This window comes from Xiphias gladius, chromosome 11 (assembly GCF_016859285.1).
Source record: "Xiphias gladius isolate SHS-SW01 ecotype Sanya breed wild chromosome 11, ASM1685928v1, whole genome shotgun sequence".
In the NCBI taxonomy this organism is placed as follows: domain Eukaryota; kingdom Metazoa; phylum Chordata; class Actinopteri; order Istiophoriformes; family Xiphiidae; genus Xiphias; species Xiphias gladius.
This window is the reverse complement of record NC_053410.1, coordinates 10,749,596-10,769,470: the sequence shown is the minus strand read 5'-3', so window position 1 is coordinate 10,769,470 and position 19,875 is coordinate 10,749,596. Positions and strand designations below refer to the sequence as shown.

Below are 19,875 nucleotides of genomic sequence, written 5' to 3'. Positions count from 1 at the left end.
TTTGACTGATAACATAAAATGCACGTTTTCTGAGAAACGTATTACACCACTCGCCTGGGTAAAAGTCGATGAGGCGGGATGTGGGTAAATTACTACACCCAAAAACTGTACTCATTCTGAACCTTTCTGACAAGATGTTTTTTCCTTCACAGTCCCGAGACGGCAAAACAGCAAAACACGGCCACAACTTTTTGAAGTGGATAAATTGGACAAATGTGTGTTTTTGTATGTTATAATAAAAAGTGATGAATACCACGGCCCCACATGAGTGTGGACCTGCAGCTCAGTTTAATTTCAGCAGAGCTTGTGGTTTTATCATTAGGCCTAATGTGCTGTTGTGAAACATCCACACTGACTCCCACTCATACAGAATGAGTCATAACAGCTGATGAAGAAAAAAAAAAAAAAAAAAAAATCCTCCATTAGTTTATGAGAACATCATGGCCACATCTAAAAACCCATGATAATCACCCATCATGCTCAAGATATTTCCCTGATTGCACAATATTGCTCACAAAAACATCAGCATTTCTCTCGTACGATCAATTCGGCCTTAAGAATAAAATGCAAATTGACAAATTATGCAAACTTAGAAAAAGGTACAATGAACGGTGGCGAATCTTACACGGTGGCTTCAAAGACGCCAATTCAAGGCCATGCATAGTTTTGCTCCGATATCTTTTCATCTGCGTTTCAAAATGTGCAAGTGCCGAGCATCCGAACGGAGATTAAACAGCATTTCAAGGCCAGTGTGCTGTCATGTATTCAATGACTGTGGTTTGTCCATGAAAACGAAACCACTGTGGCGCGGCCAAACTAAACAGAAAGGGGCCATCTGCAGCGAACGGAGTGCATGTTATGCATGTTCCTGATTTCTGTGGCGCTTTTGGGGGGGGGGGGGGGGGGGCACTGTGCCATTGTGCGTCGGAATCTGGTTTTACGCACTGGAGATGCTGCGGCAGCTTTAATGAGGGGTTTTCCAACACAAGCGTCAACGCGGGAACTAATAGAGAAATGCATTTTTTTTTTATGTCACAGAGTTTGATCCAGGGAGTCCAGATGGTTTCTTTAGTTGACTCTTGAATCCAATCAAGTGTTTTTTTTCCGTTATACGGGACACAACTTTTAATGAACTAATGTGGCTGAACTATTTCCCCGTTTTTCACCCTCCACACAGCGACCACGAGAGCATCGATTTGCTTTCAAAGCCATACACGCCTGGCGTTCGTCATAACGGCGCGTCAAGCCTAATCGATGGAAAGCACTCCGCGGCTGAAACGCCGATCGGCGTGGTTCTGCTGTCTGCGCGTCCTGCGCTGCTCCACGTGCGTGCCTCCCCTCCCTCCGCTTCCCTCCCCGTTGACGGGGCGGGGGGGAGGGGGGGCTCAGTCAGATGGAGACTCCGGAAAAGTCTCGCACTTCCGCGACACGGATAAACCCAGCCGGGTTTTTTTTTTTTTGTCAGAGCGAGCGATGCTCACGCTCGAGGATACGTTCGCGGATCCCTTGCCTGGCTCGAGGTGTTAACACGCAGACACCTGCCAGGTCGTTTCGATCACCTGGGCCGGTGGTCAGCATGGCTCGGCTGCACGGGAGACGCCGGGATTGAAGCGACTCAACCTCAGTGTGAGTATCTTTGTTCGAAAAGATGATCAGTCACAAACCGGATTTAAGGAACGAGGATTTGGTTCGATTTTTTTTTTTTTTTTAAAAGACCATTCCTCAGCTGATTGCCGTTCAGTATCCTGACATTCGGTATTCACCTCTTTCTCAGGTTTTGTCAGCAATCTCGGGAGGAAAAGTTGCGGTATTCTCTTGTCAGACAAGTGTCCAAAAAAATGAGCTGTAAAGTTGCCCTAGGCGACACCGTGTGTTTAACACTTTGAGCAGCTTAAAAGTCAAATCCTCCCGGTTAAACTCTGTCCCTCACTGAACAGCTGCAGAATAGCTCACGTCTCTGGGGAAGGACTCTGCCGGGGACTGAGCCACAAACACGACGGTGTTATGAGGCAATGATAAACTGCTGTGAACGTTTGTTTACACGCTCCCAACGTCTCATGCTTATCTTGTAATTATTATTCTGTTTATTGTAACTTAACAAACCGGCGCGTTACTCTGTCCAAATCTGACTATTTGGGAGATTCCTCTGGCTAATTCCTTCATTAAGCCTAAGCGGTTTCTCTCATGCGTCCCGGCAAACAAGCCACGAAGTGATTTGTGTATCCTTTTTTTTCCCAGCTCATTGCAGAGGTTTTGGTTTGAAGTCTCGTGTGAGATCTGCTGATGCCTGAGATGTTTTGTGCACTCACTGTTTCTGTTTGACATTTTAGCTCCTTCTCCTCCGCCGCTTTCCCCCATCCCGGTCTATTAAAAGCGGCTGCAGCTCTGCTCAGAGTGTCCTGACAGGTAGTCAGTTGACCTTTTGACAAACCTGCTTGTGTGGAGCTAAGGTTGTATTTTCTTGTTAATTTCGAAGGGAGGCAGCCTGTGAGTTGTGGTACCTCTCCATGCCCCGTAACTCTGCACACACTCCAAGACAAACCCTCACTCAGGCTGCTGCGCTCAGCCCTGCAGTCTGGTCTGGTAATGCCGGGGAGGAAGGTTTTAGGTTGCCCCCCTGAGTTTGTGGAACAAATGTCTGGCGCTGCTGGGATGTCAAAGCCATGCTTCTTTTGGCAAGGGCCGATGTTCGAAAAGGCTTAGGTAATGCTACAAGTATGAGAGGAGAGAGCTGTACCATATCAGACTGTTTAGACTGAACTCTGATGGTACACCACAAATGGAGGAAAAGGATTCTGTAACAGAGAGCTTTAGGAATGTGGGAGGATTGCAAGATACTGAACTGCTTTGGCAAAGGATCCGAGCTTCTATTACAAGAGTTGGTAGTTTTAACCTGAGATGACAGCAAGCCTCAGTAATGCAAGCTTGGCTCTGCATTATTTCCAGCATGAAAACTGTTTAAGCAAGGAGGGTTCAATCCAATCAAAGTTGTGTCAGTACCTGACGTCTCTTGTTGTTGTGCTCGAGCCACCCTGCGGTTAATTTGCCTGATGCGGGGTTTTTCACTGGGATTTTTCTTTTTGTTTTTCTTTTCCAGCCTATGATGTTTTGTTTGTACTAAAAAGCTTTCTCCTTCACTGCATGTGGTTTTAAAATGTCGTTTTTTTTTTTTTTTTACTCCTTCAAGGTTGAGTTGTAGGGTTGAATTTGCATGTATCACAGCAAAAGAAACTATATCTGTAATGTGTGGTAAAATTACTCAATTAAATTGAACCATTCTGACACACTTTATACACTATGTCATACGTATGCATTGTATTATGTTAATCTAGACTTTAGCATGAGTACGCAGGCCATTTTGACACATATTGCTTTAGAAACCAAGGTTATTCTAAACTGATAAGAATTTTATAACACTTTACTCAACATTTAACTTTACAATTTTAACGCTGAAAGTTTTTTGTTTTTGTTTTTGTTTTTAAATTTTGAAATTGTATGCTTAAAGATTTCACTTCCAAAGTGAAGGTAGGAAAGGTTCACGAAAGGCAAGAAGTCAAAACTAACACCTTAATTAGCTGCATACGTGCTATAGCCCTGAATGAGGTCCAAGAGAAATATTTTCTCTAATGTATTAAAGCATTATAATGTGGATTCAGGCAGTACTCCAAGTGAAAATTAAACACAGAAGTCACGAGTGACTCATTGGATATATTTATTATGTTCATGACACATAATAATTACAGTCTAATGATAAAAGTTTGAAAATTGGAAGAACATTTTCACGAGTATGAACTTATTGCTTTTACCTCTTAAATCTTTTAGTTACATATTGAGTACGTGAAGAGCTTTTGGCTCACAAAAGTTAATTAAGAAATCCAGCAAGTTCGATCAAGCTGCTGCATGTCATGTGGCAACGTTTTGCGCGCGCAAACGGGATCTACAGTACTATGCCTCAACCCACAGTCAAAAGCAGGGGCCGTTGAACAGCGCTAACAGGTCCCATCCTCAAGTGTTTTTTGTCAACATAATCAGCAGCCAAAGACGCTCCAGGTCCCGACTCAGGAAGATACATATGCCAGGTTTGAGAAGAACACCAAGCACTGGTCACTGACCAGAGCCCAGCCAAGCTTTTTTCTGTTTCTTCCCTTTGAGTTTTACAATTAATTTGAAAATCGTGAGCAGGCAGAGGAGTTACGCTGCTCAGATGCAACTGGTTGGCGTGATTCATCATGTTTTAGGAACTATGAAGAATAAGTAAATGCTGTTTTGTTGTCATCTTAGACCGGAATCAAGGTGTTATCAACAAAAATCAACAAGCTAAATCAGGCTTTCCATAATCTACAGTGTATTGAAAGTTTTTTTTCAATCTTGAACAATTTGTCCTGCCAGTTGCAAGGCCACTGTAGTCCTTATTATCATTATAATCATAACCAAATAATCAAATAAAATTAAATATTTTTGTAAAATGTAGAATTATGTAATCTGAAGTGCCCAGAGTACATTAAAGGATAATCCCTGTTTTTTACAACTTTGGTTTCGGGTCTCTCGGCAATCATTGTATTCACCAAGTTATTCGCCGAGGTCTGGGAACTAAGTGACAGATGAGGCAAAAAAACATGAGCTGCAGATGATCACACAGACTTTAAACAAATCCTCAGATTAGCCTAATTTATTTTGGAAGAGAAAACAGGTTAATAGTAGAATTATGACCCAAACCCCCTTTTGTAAACACCCATCACAATTTACCAGGCCCACGAAAATAGTGCTGGTCTGTGAGGTGATTTTTGACAGAGTGACCACACTTGGAATTGCAGGTCACATGATGCCCATTGTCCGAAAAGACTTTTCCCCATGGCTGTAATAGCTGTAAAAAAACATATATACATTTTTATAAGTGCCTTTATCGGAACAAGGTCCAATAAAAATGTGTTTCTCAAACAGTCATATGAGTATTTCCATATCATTAATGTGTGGAGGAAGTCACCCGAAGCACTTTAGCGCCCAAAAACCTGAAAACCTCTGGCCTATGTGCAGCAACTTTCATCAGAATGATCATCGTTGAACATGATATCCATTATCCCGTTCTCTTCACACGTCTTTGCAGTTTACAGATTGGCATCTTTGTTCTCCTCTGGTCTACTGCACTTGCTGTAGTTTTCCTGTGCAGCGAGCCGTTATCATCAACGTTTTGTGCGTGCACATTTTGTGGTTTTGCGTCTCAGCAAAGCGTTTTACATAATATGACTTGTTTACGGCCTGTGTGATGTGTCATCACTTGCTTGTCCCCTTCATTGTTGTGATGCTACTGTGTTCATGTTCCTAGTCTCAGCACTTATTTTAGTGAGTAAAATGTTAGCACAACCAATAGAAGCAGTGTCCAAAACTCTGAAAATAAAACCCAGGTTGTAAAAACCTGAATGACCCTTTAAGTGATAGAGGCTGCACTGCCCACCCAGGGTGACCACTGATCCACCTCCTGTCTCCTGCCCATTTCTTATCCCCCGCGCTCATGAAACAGTAGGACAGATGTTTCAGATGTTTTCTGCTTCTTATTAATGTCGCATCGGTTTTAAAGTGCTGCTAAAGCAAACAAACTGTCGCTATATGAAAAACATATGCATGCAAATATATACATTGCTACACATTCACAGATACACAGTTTAACCGAGGACCACATCTGCATTCCAGATGTCAAGGTGGACTGTGGTGAACTGTCTGATCAAGACAGACACCATTGTTAAACAAGAGGTTTAATGTTTCTGGTGCTTTTCTTAGCACGCGTCTGTTTTTTTTTTTTTTTTTTAGGCCGTACTGTTGCTTCTACAGCCTCCTTGTTTTACAGATTAAGGAGTCAGAATCCTGTGAAGGCAAACATCATTCTCCAGTGACAGAAAATCAACCGACTCGTTTTTTCTCTTAGTGGCAAGGGAAAAGGAAAGGGAGGACTATTCCAGCATGATGAGGCAGATGAAGCCCACTTCCTGAGATATTTTTGCTCTCCAGGAGCTTTTACATTTCCTGCAAAGATTTCATCCATAATCTGGCCGTAAAAAGGACCAGAAAAAGAATAAAAAACTGATCTATGAGTACCTTGGAGAGTAATTGTTGTTTTCTGTCCTACTTCTGATTTCTTTTTCATCCACACAGACAAAGTTTTTACTATTACTGCAGTTTGGTATCCCATCCATCTTTGTTTGACTTCCCCATCAACAGGGAGGCTGTCTTATTTCCTTTTGTGGCATTAGTTTTCTTGTGCCTCCCATTTCCCAGTGCTGGGATCCAGCCAAGTCCCAGTCACAGAGTGTACTGTACAAGGTCAGGATGTGTTTACATAGTTATAAACATGAAGACACGATTGAAACATGTTTCAACAGAGGCGAGAATATGTGTGTGTACTAAGTGCTGGCTCTTGGAACTGATTGTCTCCTCTCTCCTAACTGGTTTTGTGGTCACAGTGAATCCTCTCAAGACGTTCTTCACATTTATACAAGCTCTGTTTCGTGCTAAGATTTCCTTTTTTGTTGGGGACTTAGAAGGGCTGTACATCTGCATACAGCATGTGGAATTCTTCAAGATTTCTGCAGGGATGCTGATGTTAATTTGCTGTTCAGTAGGTGTCTTTGCAGCAGAGGCTGATTGGCATCATTTTGTCACGAAGGGTAGAAGAGTGGGATAAATGAGGGGACGCAAGACAGGGAGGCAGTGTGTAATGAGCATGCCTTTGTTTGTATGTAGTGCATCAGGTGTGCATAAATGCATCTGTGTGTAGGGTTTTACAATCCCATGTTATGGCCCAACCTGCACCCAATCGAGCAGATGCATAAAAGTCTTGTCTTCTATCTGAAAGAGGTAGGGTTAGATGGAAACGCAGAAAAGGAACAAGACATAGGCCTGTAGCTTGACAGTAGTAATTGTTATTATTTATCAGCAGAGCAGAAGGTTGAATTCCAAATTTTGACAGTCGGCTGTGGAACCTGTGTAGCTTGGGCTAATTAAAAAATAATGAGCTGCATGGTTTGCCCATGTTACAGCCACAAGCCACTGATATGATGGACCTTTATCACAGCTGAACATACTGTCATTACGAATCAGTAAAAAACTTATTTCACTACAGCCTGTGCGAAGTTCAATGGTCTCCAGACCAGAGGGTAAAGACTTATCATCTCGAAAGTAAAGAAAATAATTTTCTCATTTACAGTTCTTCAAAGTGGCCTATTCTACAAATTACACTTATGTTTGCTCAAGACATGATTATTAGAGCCACTATGTGTAGAATTTGAAGACGCCCATCTTTGCCGCCCCTTGTGGCACTATGAAAAAAGAGACTGTGACAGCAAGAGCCAAACAATATCGCCCTTGACATCTGTGGTTCATCGTGAAAATATCTTGACAACTATTGGAGGGATTGTCATGAAATTTGGTATAGATATCGAGGGTCCCTAAAGCATAAGTTCTTATGACTTTGGTGATCCCTTGACGTTTGCTCTAGCGCCACCAGCAGGTCAAAAGATTTACTTATTGAGTGAAATATCTCAACATTGACTACATGGATTGGCACAAAATTTCGCACAGAACTTCATGGTTCCCAGATGATGGATCCATATGACTTCGGTGATCCACTAACTTTTCCTTTTGCGCACCTTGAGGTTGACATTTCTGCTTTTCATTGGAATATCCCTTCAACTATTGCATGGCTCACTGTGAAATTTGGTACACACATTCAGACCCAAGAAGACGGATTGTAATAACTCTTCCCCCAACCTTTCATCCCACACCATCATGAGGTCAAAATTTCTGTTTGCCCAATACATTGGTTTATGACCAAATGCCCGTGAAAAATGCCATCCCCATCATCCTCAGCTGTAGTATGTAGGAAATGTTAGCAGGCCAACACAATAAACTAAGATGGTGGATATGGTAAACGTTATATCATTTAAATATCAAGATTCCAGGATTGTCAATATGAGCATATTAGCATGCTATATTAAAATTTAGCTCAAAGTGCCACTGTGCCTAAGTATAGCCTGAACTGTAAGGAAAGAGGTTTTATGTAAGCAAAATAAAGTGGCTGCACTTGGTAGACTATATAGTCTATGATCCAAGCCTGTACTTTATCCAGTTGGCGTTATGTCACCTGTGTAATAAATATTGCCAAAAATGATTTGTAAAGAGTTCAAGACAAATGATAAAGAAGTGAGGGTTAAATTGGTGCAGGATGACTAGACAGACTGCATTTTCAAAACATCGAATACAACCTCAGGCATGTTTTTATATTTGATTTTGTTGGTTGTGTTAGAAAAAAACAACAACTTATTGTTAGGGTTAGGCAATGTAGCAAAAAGGAGAGGAGCTGGATCTACAGGTCTACTAATGATCTAAAAAAAAAGATCTTGCATCCTTGAACTCCTGGGCGGTGCTAGAAGAAACACCATGAGTCGATGAAGTCAAAGGGTTTTACCCACTCAGCCTGAATTTTAATAAAATAAATGTCATGGAAATCGGCATATTAGTTCATGGAATATCTTGGGCAAAGTACATTCTGACCTGAAGATAGAGCAAAGGGAGAGTCAGTGTCAAAAATGGAAACGCTTAACCTGTTAGACAATAGATTTGCTCTTAAAACTCCATGGCAATCTGCTCATTAATTTCTGACATTTACAAATGGGAAATCTTGGACTGATAATTCCACTAACAGAAAGGTCAGGAGCTCACTGAAAATATTAGCATTAATTCTCTAGGTTCTATGGATACCCAAGCCAGCAAGAAATCTCGCCAGCCAGTGTAGGTCCAAAGTGTGGGATGGACTAAACACCTGTCTGACCAACGTCACCACTCTTAGGGGTTTGAACTCACTGTAAAGGTGAAAAGAAAGGGAGATGATTGGAATTTTTTTTTTTTTTTTGTATGCAATAGACATGTTAAGATGGTATGTATTTTGCACAAAGCCAAAGAAATCAGATGGTATGGTAAACTTGGAGAATATAGAGTAATACAGATTATAGGAGATACAGAAAATGAAGATGTTGCCAGTAGCTGCATAGGAGAAAAAAAAGGAACATTCTGGCTGTGATACCAGATCAGTCTTGACATTTTGTGTACTTAGGACAACAAAGGCATCTAATGCAATGATGAATGCAGGTTTTTATTTTGAGTCGGCAGGATTTTGATGGTGGGGTTTCACCTCAGTCAATCCCACCTGCCATTTGCTTCCCACCACAGATTGATTTTCAGACCCAAGAGGTCTAAAGGCTGGCTTCTCTGCTTGTTCTCACAATTTTTTTTTCTCATCTCTGCTGCTTCACTTCTCCACTCCATGTTTTACCCTTGACTTGTACTGTGCTTTCTTATGCTCTCTCACATTTCCAAATCTCTCTCTTTGCTCACACTCTGAATTTTTCATCTAACCATGCATTAATCTTTAATAAGAATAATAGATTACAGAGAACGGAGAAGATAACAATTACCTGGATGTGTAGAAATAAAGATATGCGGAGGAATGAATAAAATGAGACCAGAGAATTGTATTCATTAATATGATACTTTTAAAAACACAGCTAGGAAGGGCTTTACACATCATTAAAAATCATCCAAACAACATCAAAATATGGAAATAAAAGACATATAAAGGAAAGGCAGGAATCAAGTTTAGTATCAGAAGCGTACCATTCACTAATAACTTAAACAATCAACTAATCTAGAAGTCAGAGTTGCATTTAGCGAGTGGTGTCCATGGTATTTTAAAAAGCCCAACCCCATCTACTAATATTTATTTAAATTAGGCCCTTAACTACTCAAGAAGTATCAAAAATAAGTTCTTCGCATCTCACCATGCAGGCTTGCAGATACAGCCATGCATTCCTAATAAATCTGCAAGGGCTCAGCTGTCTCATTTTGAAATCTGCATGTGTGTGAGGGCTCTCTTGTGGACTTTTCAAGCCCTTTGTGCGCACATTCAGCAAGTCGGCAGACTTTGCTTGGGGAACCCACAATTTGTGGCATTGTTGCAGCATTAAGACAATGATGAGGAGAAGGTTGTAAGCATCACAATCTATTTGTACACAGGTCACAAACAAGCACCGTGTTAGCTGTGTATCCTACCATGACCTGACCACGATTTTTGAAAATCTCTTAAATGGCTACTCCAGTGATTTAGTATTTTACCTACATAAAGTTGGGGGACTCACAAAATGAAGGATAAAAAAATAAAAAAAACAAAAAAAACAACGGTCACAATCAAAGAAGCAGAGGCCGAGACATCCCGACTTTTACTCTCTAGTTTGTGTTAAGCTACAAAAACAATGAATCCTACTCTTCCCATAATGCAACTTGATAGGTCTTTCATTAGACGCTCCCTGCCCACCGTGCCCCCAGTTTGTAACGAAGGCTTTCTGTTAAAAATCTGAAGTTTCGAGGCCCAGGTTGAGATAACCCTGATGACATCACTATGACATCATCTGGGCTGTTTTTTCAGACGCCCTCCAGAGCTGCAGAAGACATGATTCAACTGTTTTTACAGGCTGAGTAGTAATCCTCACAATCACTTAACTGAACTTGACGTGTAAAATTAGTGGATGGCCCATCTGATCTGATTCAACAACATTACAGGTATTTTGCATATAAACAGCATGAACAACAAAATTACCTTAGCCCTTTTGCGTAACATTTTGATGTCACAAGGTCCTGTCCCCTCCTCTAATTACTAAGTCCCCCATTGCACTCATGCAATTACATCTGAAGTGACGCCGAAAAAGCCTGCGAGGTTTCAGTACCTAGGACGTGAACATTTGAGTTTTGGCTCTTCGGTCCCATAGTTGCTCACACTCAACATAGCCAAAAACCTCTGAAAACCTCTTCAGGCATGTACAGTGTCTCGGTTACAGCACGGCCGAGTGAATTTGCTATCAGTATCAGCTACAATAGGCTAAAGGAGAGGATTGCCCTACAGTTACGATGGCAACCTGCCAGTCGCTTCTGTGGGTGGCTGCACCATCTGTGCAATATCTCAGTGTTGCGAGCTGGTTGGGGTTTCTCATTTTCTTACAGTGATCACATATTATTGCTAGAAATGGTTTAATTTCTTTCATGGGACAAAATGAAGTGATGTCATCAAAGATGACAGAGGTGGAGGGGGGTTTCTTTATACTCTGAATTTGCAGCTTGATGATGTACAGTATGTGCGAACATATTAAGGCACATAATGTTTTTGTGGCTGCACTTTAACACTTTGCCCCTGTTGTCCAGTAAGAAAGAAAACACTGCAAAATTGGAGAACGCTCCATGAAGTTTGCTGGAACTGCAGGATTCAATTTCCTGGTCCAGTGAGATCGTTAAATCTTACAAACTCTGCAACAATAGAAAAATAAATACGTTAATTGCTCAGGAAGTGTTTTAAAAAAATTTTACACTTCGATATCTGGAATTTGCTGGCACTGGACCATTGAAATAATAATGCTACTTTCTTATTATTCATGTGGCGGGGAAAGAAAACTACATGTGTGCACTTGCCACGCTGCGGTTACACTTGCATCAATACCTAACTTTGTTCTCAATGTGAAAAACCTTGATCTAGAGAATTATATTTTCAGGTTAACAAAATAAAGCTCTCAGCAGGCTTGAAGCTCACAGAGAATAATCGTGTATTTTTAGTTTTGAATTACAGACTAACTATTATTCTGACCTTGGACGTCTCTTAGTAGAGCTTGTCTTTGCATGTGCTATATAGCCCTCATCATAAAGCAAAGGTTCTCCATCCAGGAGACCACACACACTCGGCAGCTCAACCGTTTTAGAATTGATACGTGCTTTAGAAGGGAGTATAGTTTGAAAGTCACCCACTGATGCCACAGAGGGGAAATAAAGCTCCCTCAAATACCCTAATATTAAAAATGTTCATACCACCTTTCTTGGAATTATGGGAGATGACTGAAATACTTCAAAGGAAATTACACCGCTGCACTTTTGGTGAAAAGAAAACTGAATTCATATTTAAAAAAGCCATGCGCCCTGTTTTAACAACTGTTTCTGGTTTATAGGAGGCCCTGCTAAAGACTGGGGAGCATGTAAGAAATGAAGACAAATGATGACCTATGGATTAAAAACTATGATGAATGGACACATCAGGACACACAAGCTCCTGTAGATGAAGCTTGAGTTTTTTTTTTTTTTTTTTTGAGAGAATAATTTCCCTGCTCCTCTTTCTACATGCCTGCTCTGCTTCTATGTCAGTATGTCACTATCAGACTGTAAATATGGGAGCAACACCCAAAGGGACCACAGTTGCAGCCTCCACAGCTTGTCCACACCTGAGAACTATGGGAAACGGCCAGTCAGGACGTTTTTTGACTTCAGGCACCCAAACGTGCCTGAAAATCTGAATGTCAAGTGGGTTCCCCTGTTGCCGCTGACTAACCTGCGGGGCATCTCGAAAGTCAGACGGGTCGGTTTTCTCCTTGGCTTGACACTGACGTTCCTCATTATGGCTTCCTATATCCTGCTGTGGGACAAGAAAGGACTTCTTTACACCCCCGCACCCTATCAGCTCAGACCTGTCGTCTTACCGACGAGCACAGTAGCAGCTGAAGTTTCCTCTGAAAAGAATTTAATAGGCATGGAACTGCTGGTGAAGATCATCAGCTCCAAACTGGAATACACTCCCAGGAAGGTGCCTGATGAAAAGGACATAATTGAAACGGACTCCCATGTAAGTCTGTGGAAAAACAGTCTGGCTCATTTTTGCTGTAGACCGACTGTGATTAAGGCTATTTTTATAGTTCCAGGCTGAAATGATGCAATGTTTTCACCGAGCGTGACAAAAAAATAAACTGATGATTCACTCGGTACTGGGAAATGTCAATAAGTGACCCCAATGGTTGCTTCATTTTTTTTGTAGAAAATTGTGAGTTGTAGGAGAATGACAAATAACACACACTTTACAATCAGCCATGCAGTAAGTGCCTGTTTGGTAAAGCACATAATGACCAGTGTTTGTTGAGTCTGTCAGAGGTGTTGATTCAACTTAGTGTTTAAAAGCCCAAGTTTGTAGATTTGTTAAGTAAATACCGGCTTACATGTCACACTAAGTGTTCTTAGGGGCGCACTGACTGCTGCTCCTATGAGCACATGAACTATAATTCTCCAGTGTTTCACCTATGTCCTCGTCATACTTTTCCACATTACATTACCCTGCATAATGTCGCAGTGTTTATGGGAAGGACATCAGCCATTCTGGCAGCTACACCGAAAATCACATCATTGTGGATGTTTTGATCATTTTTATGTAATGAGAACCTGTAACCACTGGCATACAGTGTAAATTAAATGAATTAAAGGTGAGAACAGCTGCTGTGCTCTGTGAAAGTAGAACCTACCATCTTTTACCAGCCGCCTTTCAAGCACAGAGATACTAAAGGAGTACAGGACTTCCTCTTCTGCAGCTGCGACCTTTTCATGAGAATGAGAAATGTTACCTCTGACAGTTTCAACAAAAATGAACCATAATATCCGTCTCCAAATCATTATTTTACCAAAGACCTATACTGTCCATGCTCTGTTTTACTAATTTTGCTTTGTTCCTCTCTGCAGTTGTTCTCTTTAATTCCTCGCCATTTCCTACCCAGCATCAAGAGCCCTTGCTGGTATGAGGAGTTCTCTGGTGAACTCAGCACTGATCTGTACAAGAGGAACCTCTTTACTCTGCGCTCAAAGAGCTTCAAGACTGTGTGTGACCACCTGAGGGCCGACTTCAGCCAGCACTTATACCACAGAGACGGCAAACAGTTTCGTCTGCGCTGCCTGCCGTACTTCTACATCATCGGCCAACCAAAGTGTGGCACTACGGACTTGTTTCACAGACTGCTGCTGCATCCAGAGGTCAAGTTCAACACCATGAAGGAGCCACACTGGTGGACCAGGAAACGCTTTGGTATGTCATCGGGAAACGGCTGGTATTTTATCTTTTCAATAACTATGGCTAAAGTTTGTAGAGGCCAGCTGATGATTAAGAGATCACTTTGACTGAAAATTAAATACAAAGAAAAGAAATGACAAACAGATGGCAGAAAGTACATTGTTTTTAAGTAGCTGTGATGTGAGATTTATATGAAAAACGTTTATTTTAACTTTCAGCTGACCAGGACTCGCTCAGGAACATAGATTAGATGTCTCTTAAAGAAACAGTTCAACACTTTGGGAAATGTACTTATTCGCTTTCTTGCGAAGAGTTAGATCAAAACCATATGAATACCATATGAAGCTTAATCCAGGAGACCATTAGACCATTTCAGGCGCTGGACTATTTCTTGGCCGCAGGAAGTGACTTCCCGGAGTCTTGTGGTCACCATGAGGTTGCTAGTCAACCAGCGGAGAGTGCAGGAAGTCACTGGTCCTGGCCAAGAGGTAGTCTTTCAACAACAACCCTCGCAGCCCCCTGTAAAACCACAATTAGTTGATTTCACTCATCGGTTTTTGTACTTTTTAAACAAATGAGATATACTGTAATGCGTTGAATAGTGAGTTGTAGCTGCAAGCTGCACAGGAATGACAGAAGTTAGCTCTGACACTTTCAACAGAAATGCAGTGGAAAATGGAAAATGGTTTTTGCGCTGGATGTGGTCAGTAGTGAGCTTTAGAGGTGCTGGCAGGCGATTTTGTCAGCCATGGACAGAGCCAGGCTATCTGTTTCCAGTCTTTATGTTAAGCTAAGCTAAGCATACGGATAGATATGAGAGTGGCATCAATCTTCTCATCTAACTTTTGGCAAGAAAGCGAATATACTCATTCCCAGAACAGAAAGCAATAAACAATATTATTGTTGTCAGTGGATAAACCCGGTGCCTCTAAACTTCTAAGCTGATTGAAAATTCAATCAGTTGTTCATTTCCTAATTTACTTCAACATGCTTCTGATAACATATAAAGGCTGAAACAGCCTGACCTCGTCTTGTTTTTTGTGATGAGGAAGTGGTGACTCCCAACAGTGCTGCAATGTATAGCTGTTGTACTGTGAGTCTGTTGTCGGTCTGTTTGTCTCTGTATTTGCCTGTATGTAATTGCTGCATATTTGTTGTTTGTATGTTGTTTATGCATGGAAGTACTTTGCAAAATGGAGTCAAATTCCTTGACTCCATTCTTGTGAGTATTCTCCAGTAACTAGTGCTTTTATTTATACATTTTTTAAATTTTTTTCATTTGTTCAGCCTAATTCAAATCTTATGCAGTCCATTAAATTACTTTTATGGTGAAGAAGGCCATAAATGAGTTATAATCAATGTCATTTTGGTGCAGGTTATATCCGTTTCAAAGATGGCTTCCAGGAACGTTTTCCTGTGGAAGATTACCTGGAACTGTTTGACTTGGCAGCTCACAACATCCAAGCAGGAGTCAGTAGAAATTCATCTGGAGACCACAGCGCACTCCAGCTCATAACAGGTGAACACCTGTCAAAGTGTTTGTGTGTATGGGTTGGTATAATTTGGTATTTGTTAGTGTCCATTGTGCATCAGATGGAAGAATCTCTTGCCTTTTATAGTTTTCATTCTCAATTTTCTGAGGACCTTTGAACGGCCAAATATTTTGGATCCTACACATGATTAAAATTACAGGTCTCCCCTTGTCTCCTTTTCCTTTATTGTTAGGCCCCGCTCATTTTGGCTCCGACCTCAGGAGCACTGCTGTGCTCATGTGAAGAGCTGGAGCGAAATACCATTCACATTATTGTAGATATTCTGTCGTCTCAGAGATCAGCGCAGTGTCTTTAGAAGCGCACACAGGAACTCGTACGGAACTCATGTGAACTAAAGAAATTACATTCACAGAGTGAAGTAGTATTGATCGTGTGAAAGGCAATCTTTAATATTAGCTTGGTTTTCTAAAGTGATTTTTTTTCTTTGACGTTTTGCAGTCAGGAAGGCTCTGCTTTATTGGCTTTGGTTGCTGGAGTGGAAAAAACTCCCTATTTGGATTTGGCATGGGTACTGATAATAAATTACACAATTCATTTTTAAAATATACAGTAAAACCTTTAAACTGTACTCTTCAAGCATGGATTTATAAGGCATAATGTTCCTAGATATGGTAAGTGCTCACAACCTCTCTTGAAAATTTTGGCCTGAAATTCTGCTCTACTTTGCCACATTATGCCTGAGTGTCTGCACTACTTGCTGCATTTTAAATGAACTGTTCTTACCCAAGGTGATGCTAAGACTGTCAGTGTCTTGACAGGTGAAGCCAGTGCATCCACTATGTGGGACAACCAAGCCTGGAGCTACCTCCGCAGAGACAGGGAGGATACAGAGCCCCCGTTCCTGGCCCAGGACTTCATCCACACAGTCCAGCCTAGTGCAAAAATCATCATCATGCTTAGAGATCCAGTGGAGAGGTACCGCTGAGAAATCATTTTTACCATCCGCCTTTATGGATACAGATGTGATTTTCTGTGGTGAAACAATTTCAAACAGTTTTGGTTTCTTCTAAAGTGGTTTTCCAGTAATTTATCATCGTTCAAAACATATTTGTTTCAAATCAGATCTCCTATTGTAAATCCAGCAAATGTCATTTCATAGTTCCAACTGGCTAACGGCTTTGTTCAACTCTGTTCCCAGGCTTTATTCCGACTACCTGTACTTTAAGGTGGCCAACAAGTCAGCAGAGGACTTCCATCTGAAGGTCGTAGAGTCTGTGCAGCTGTTTCAGTCTTGCCTGTCTGAGAGGTCACTTCGTTCTTGCGTCTACAACACCAGCCTCTCCAACGCCATGCCGGTTAGCCGAAATAATGGTCTCACTTTTGACTGTCTGAATACGAGTTAACATAAGTGTAAATACAGTTTTTATAACTATTTTTAATGATACCTCACAACAAACACCAGATTTCTAGTGGTTGTACGCAAACGGATGCAACTGCACTGAAGTGCTTCCCATTTTGTGCAGGGAAAAATGTCGCCAACTAGCTGGCCAGAGCCACTTCAGACCCTTCAGCATACAGTGTATGCTACCAGGCACCGCTCCCTACCCTGAATACCCTGAGTTATGAGCTCTGTCGGTTGGTCACCCCTAATCACAACATGTAGGTGACAGCACTGTTGCCCTTGGAGATTTACTACAGTAAAAACAGCAACTGGCCTGAAACCACTGGAAGAAAAGCAGAAATCAAAATATAACAAATACATCCAGAAAAAAAAACAACCAGATATTCTTTGTTTACATGTCCCTTTTGTTATGGATGATATGAAGGAGTTGAGGGGTTGAAAAATAGGCTAAAGCCTGTTCTGCTCTGCTTGTGAGTCACAGCCGAGTGGCTTAGTTTCAGAGTGGGGTGTTGTGCTGTGGTGCCCTCTTGAGGGCTCATCGTGTCTGTGCGTCTGGGTTAAATACTTCAGTGTCTCACTCTTAATTTTACCATTCAACAAATTACACAATGATGTTCATGAAAGACTCACTGTTTGTCTCTGTTTGACATAAGCTATTATAATTTTTGAAACATACTCCTTTCACACCAGTCTGACCTTAATTAAAATTAAAACATCCATGCACATTAAATATATTTTTTTTTATACAAGTCATGAGCCAACAGTTTCAGTTTGTATATAAATCAGTTTAGAAGATCTAGCATCTGTGCACTGCACTGAAGAAAGGAACTGAGCACATTTTTATTTACTGGTTCACCTTTGGGAATAAATAATAATTGGTCTCTTTGGGCCTGATGCATAGTTGTTTCATGTTGATCTGAAATCTCATAGAGTATATGAAAGTACTCATTGCAGAGCTCTTCTTATAACTCTGCAATCTTTGTGTGTGTGTGTGTGTGTGTGTGTGTGTGTGTGTGTGTGTGTGTGTGTGTGTCTATATATATATATATATATAGAAACACACGCATATGTAAATGTATTTTTTTTTGATGTTGACTTTTTAAATTTTTTTTTTTTTTTTTCTCCACAGGTGAGGTTAAATTTGGGGATGTACATCGTCTTCTTACTGGACTGGCTGACAGTTTTCCATAGGGATCAGATTATAGTTCTTCGACTAGAAGACTACGCAGCCAACCTTGAAGTCACAATCAAGAAAGTTTTTGATTTTCTGAGTGTAGGTACGTATCAAAAAAACTACAAAAACATCTGTCAGAGAGTCTTTGTACATTAAAATATTTTAAATATCAGGAAAAAAGCATATATTGTATCTTCCTGGCTGTGTATTCATCTGGTTGTTTCTGCCTCGAGCTTTCACTTCTGTATCCTTTTCAAGGTCTCAGACATCAACCTGTGTCCCACCTTCCCTGCAGGTCCTCTGTCAAAGCGGGTGGAGGCAGCACTGACCAAACGGCCCATGTCTAACACCCGGCGGGCAGCAGACAGGAACCTGGGCCCTATGCTTCCAGCCACCAGAGACCTCCTCAGGGAATTTCACCAACCCTTCAACCATAAACTTGCCAGTGTGCTGTTCAACAAGGCCTTTCTTTGGAGTATCACCTGAAGTGGCATGAGCACGGATGAAATGTGGATGGATGTTAATGAACAACCATAGCGGGGAGCTAAAAGAGGGAATGCCTGTTGAAAGAAATGAATCTACAGTGGAAGAAGTCATACAGAGGTGTATAGTTGTATATGGAATTATAGGAAGTGTTTAGGCTTTGTTTGTGATATTTATTTTGCTTTTGAAAGAATGTGAGTGACTCATTAAATCAAAGTGATAATGATAAAATAAACTGAATTTGTGTTTTAATTTGATGCTTTTGCAGTGTAGAAAAGCCATTTTACTGCTGCCAAATAAAAGTCCATAAAACACACAGTTACAACCAACGCAAATTTATTAATCTACACCTCTCGATAAAATTTTCACTTCATTTATGGTTTCAAAAGGCTGGATTGGATATCGTATGGTCATGATACTGTAATTTGATATTATAAAGCAAAACATCCCCAATCCAATTTTTATAGCCCAACCCCCCCTAAATATTAGCCAGAAAAATGCGCTAAAAATGATCTATACAAATAACATTAGATTTCAGACAGTTTTGACAGCCAACATATTTCAATACCAGCAATTCAAGTGTTGAAACCTCATGAACCTCGCTGACCTGTCAGTCGGTCAATAAAAACTCACAGTGTAAACTGTTCAAACTCACAGAATATGGTTTTAGTTCTAGGGGAGATCCTAAAGCAGTGGTGAAATTATTAATCCATAATCAATTAATCATTTGAGTCATCTATGATGTCACCGTGGAAGATTGTGATTTTATCATTTTTCACTTTTTTGACATTTAATACACCAGACAATCAATTAACTGGAAATATCATCAACAAATAAATGGACCATTCAAATAATTGTTGAAGCATTAATGTCCCAAAGTTTCTAAAGATGCCAAACATGTAATGCTGAATCTATAATATTTCCATCTGATTGAACGGTGCAGCCATGAAGAAAAGTCTTTAGTTTTAAGTTATATATAGCCGAAACTAAATTATACAAATATACATTATATGATACTATCAGACAGTGTGGAATAATCATTTTAACAACCTTAAAGACGCTTTAGGGGAAATAAAAGGAGAAAACTGGATGGTAGAATTTAAAACACACCAAAATGGCAAAGGAGTTGGGGGTGGAGCTGAATCCGAATATGGTACTCGGCAAAGTACAAATAATGGGTTTTTGGGAAAAAAAAACACGTCAAATAGATGGTGTTCCTCATAACTGTTGGTGCACACAAACGTCCAGTTCTGGATGAACTGATTAGATTTTAACTGACTGACTAGATTTTGGAGGTTGAAGGTTAGAGGTTAAGGTCACTGTGTCCGTCCCGTTCTTGTGAACGCGATTTATTGAAAACGCCCGGAGGGAATTTCATTGCATCTGGCAAGAACATCCACTTGTACTTAAGGAGTTC

General features: G+C 40.8%; 1 protein-coding gene across 2 annotated transcripts; it reads left to right on the top strand.

Annotated features, from left to right (window-relative positions):
* The first annotated feature begins 947 nt into the window (after nt 1-947).
* On the top strand, nt 948-18,689 carry LOC120796851 (carbohydrate sulfotransferase 15-like). Of its 2 annotated transcripts, none has more exons than XM_040139980.1 (8): nt 948-1,626; nt 12,033-12,700; nt 13,582-13,921; nt 15,282-15,425; nt 16,218-16,374; nt 16,598-16,754; nt 17,931-18,078; nt 18,234-18,441. In XM_040139980.1, exons 2-8 carry the CDS (start codon nt 12,227-12,229, stop codon nt 18,320-18,322), a joined length of 1,509 nt encoding a protein of 502 aa, XP_039995914.1. In that variant the 5' UTR covers nt 948-1,626; nt 12,033-12,226; the 3' UTR covers nt 18,323-18,441. The 2 variants fall into 2 exon arrangements, with proteins under 2 accessions (XP_039995914.1, XP_039995913.1); XM_040139979.1 differs by having other exon boundaries at nt 952-1,626; nt 18,271-18,689.
* The last annotated feature ends 1,186 nt before the right edge of the window (nt 18,690-19,875 follow it).

Bases quoted from the DNA above. Each gene is read 5' to 3' on its own strand.
- LOC120796851 (XM_040139979.1), top strand. From the start codon at position 12,227: ATGTCACTATCAGACTGTAAATATGGGAGCAACACCCAAAGGGACCAC. The intron at 16,375-16,597 runs GTACCGCTGAGA...CTCTGTTCCCAG, and splicing joins CTTAGAGATCCAGTGGAGAG to GCTTTATTCCGACTACCTGT. The intron at 18,079-18,270 runs GTACGTATCAAA...CCTTCCCTGCAG, and splicing joins TTTTGATTTTCTGAGTGTAG to GTCCTCTGTCAAAGCGGGTG.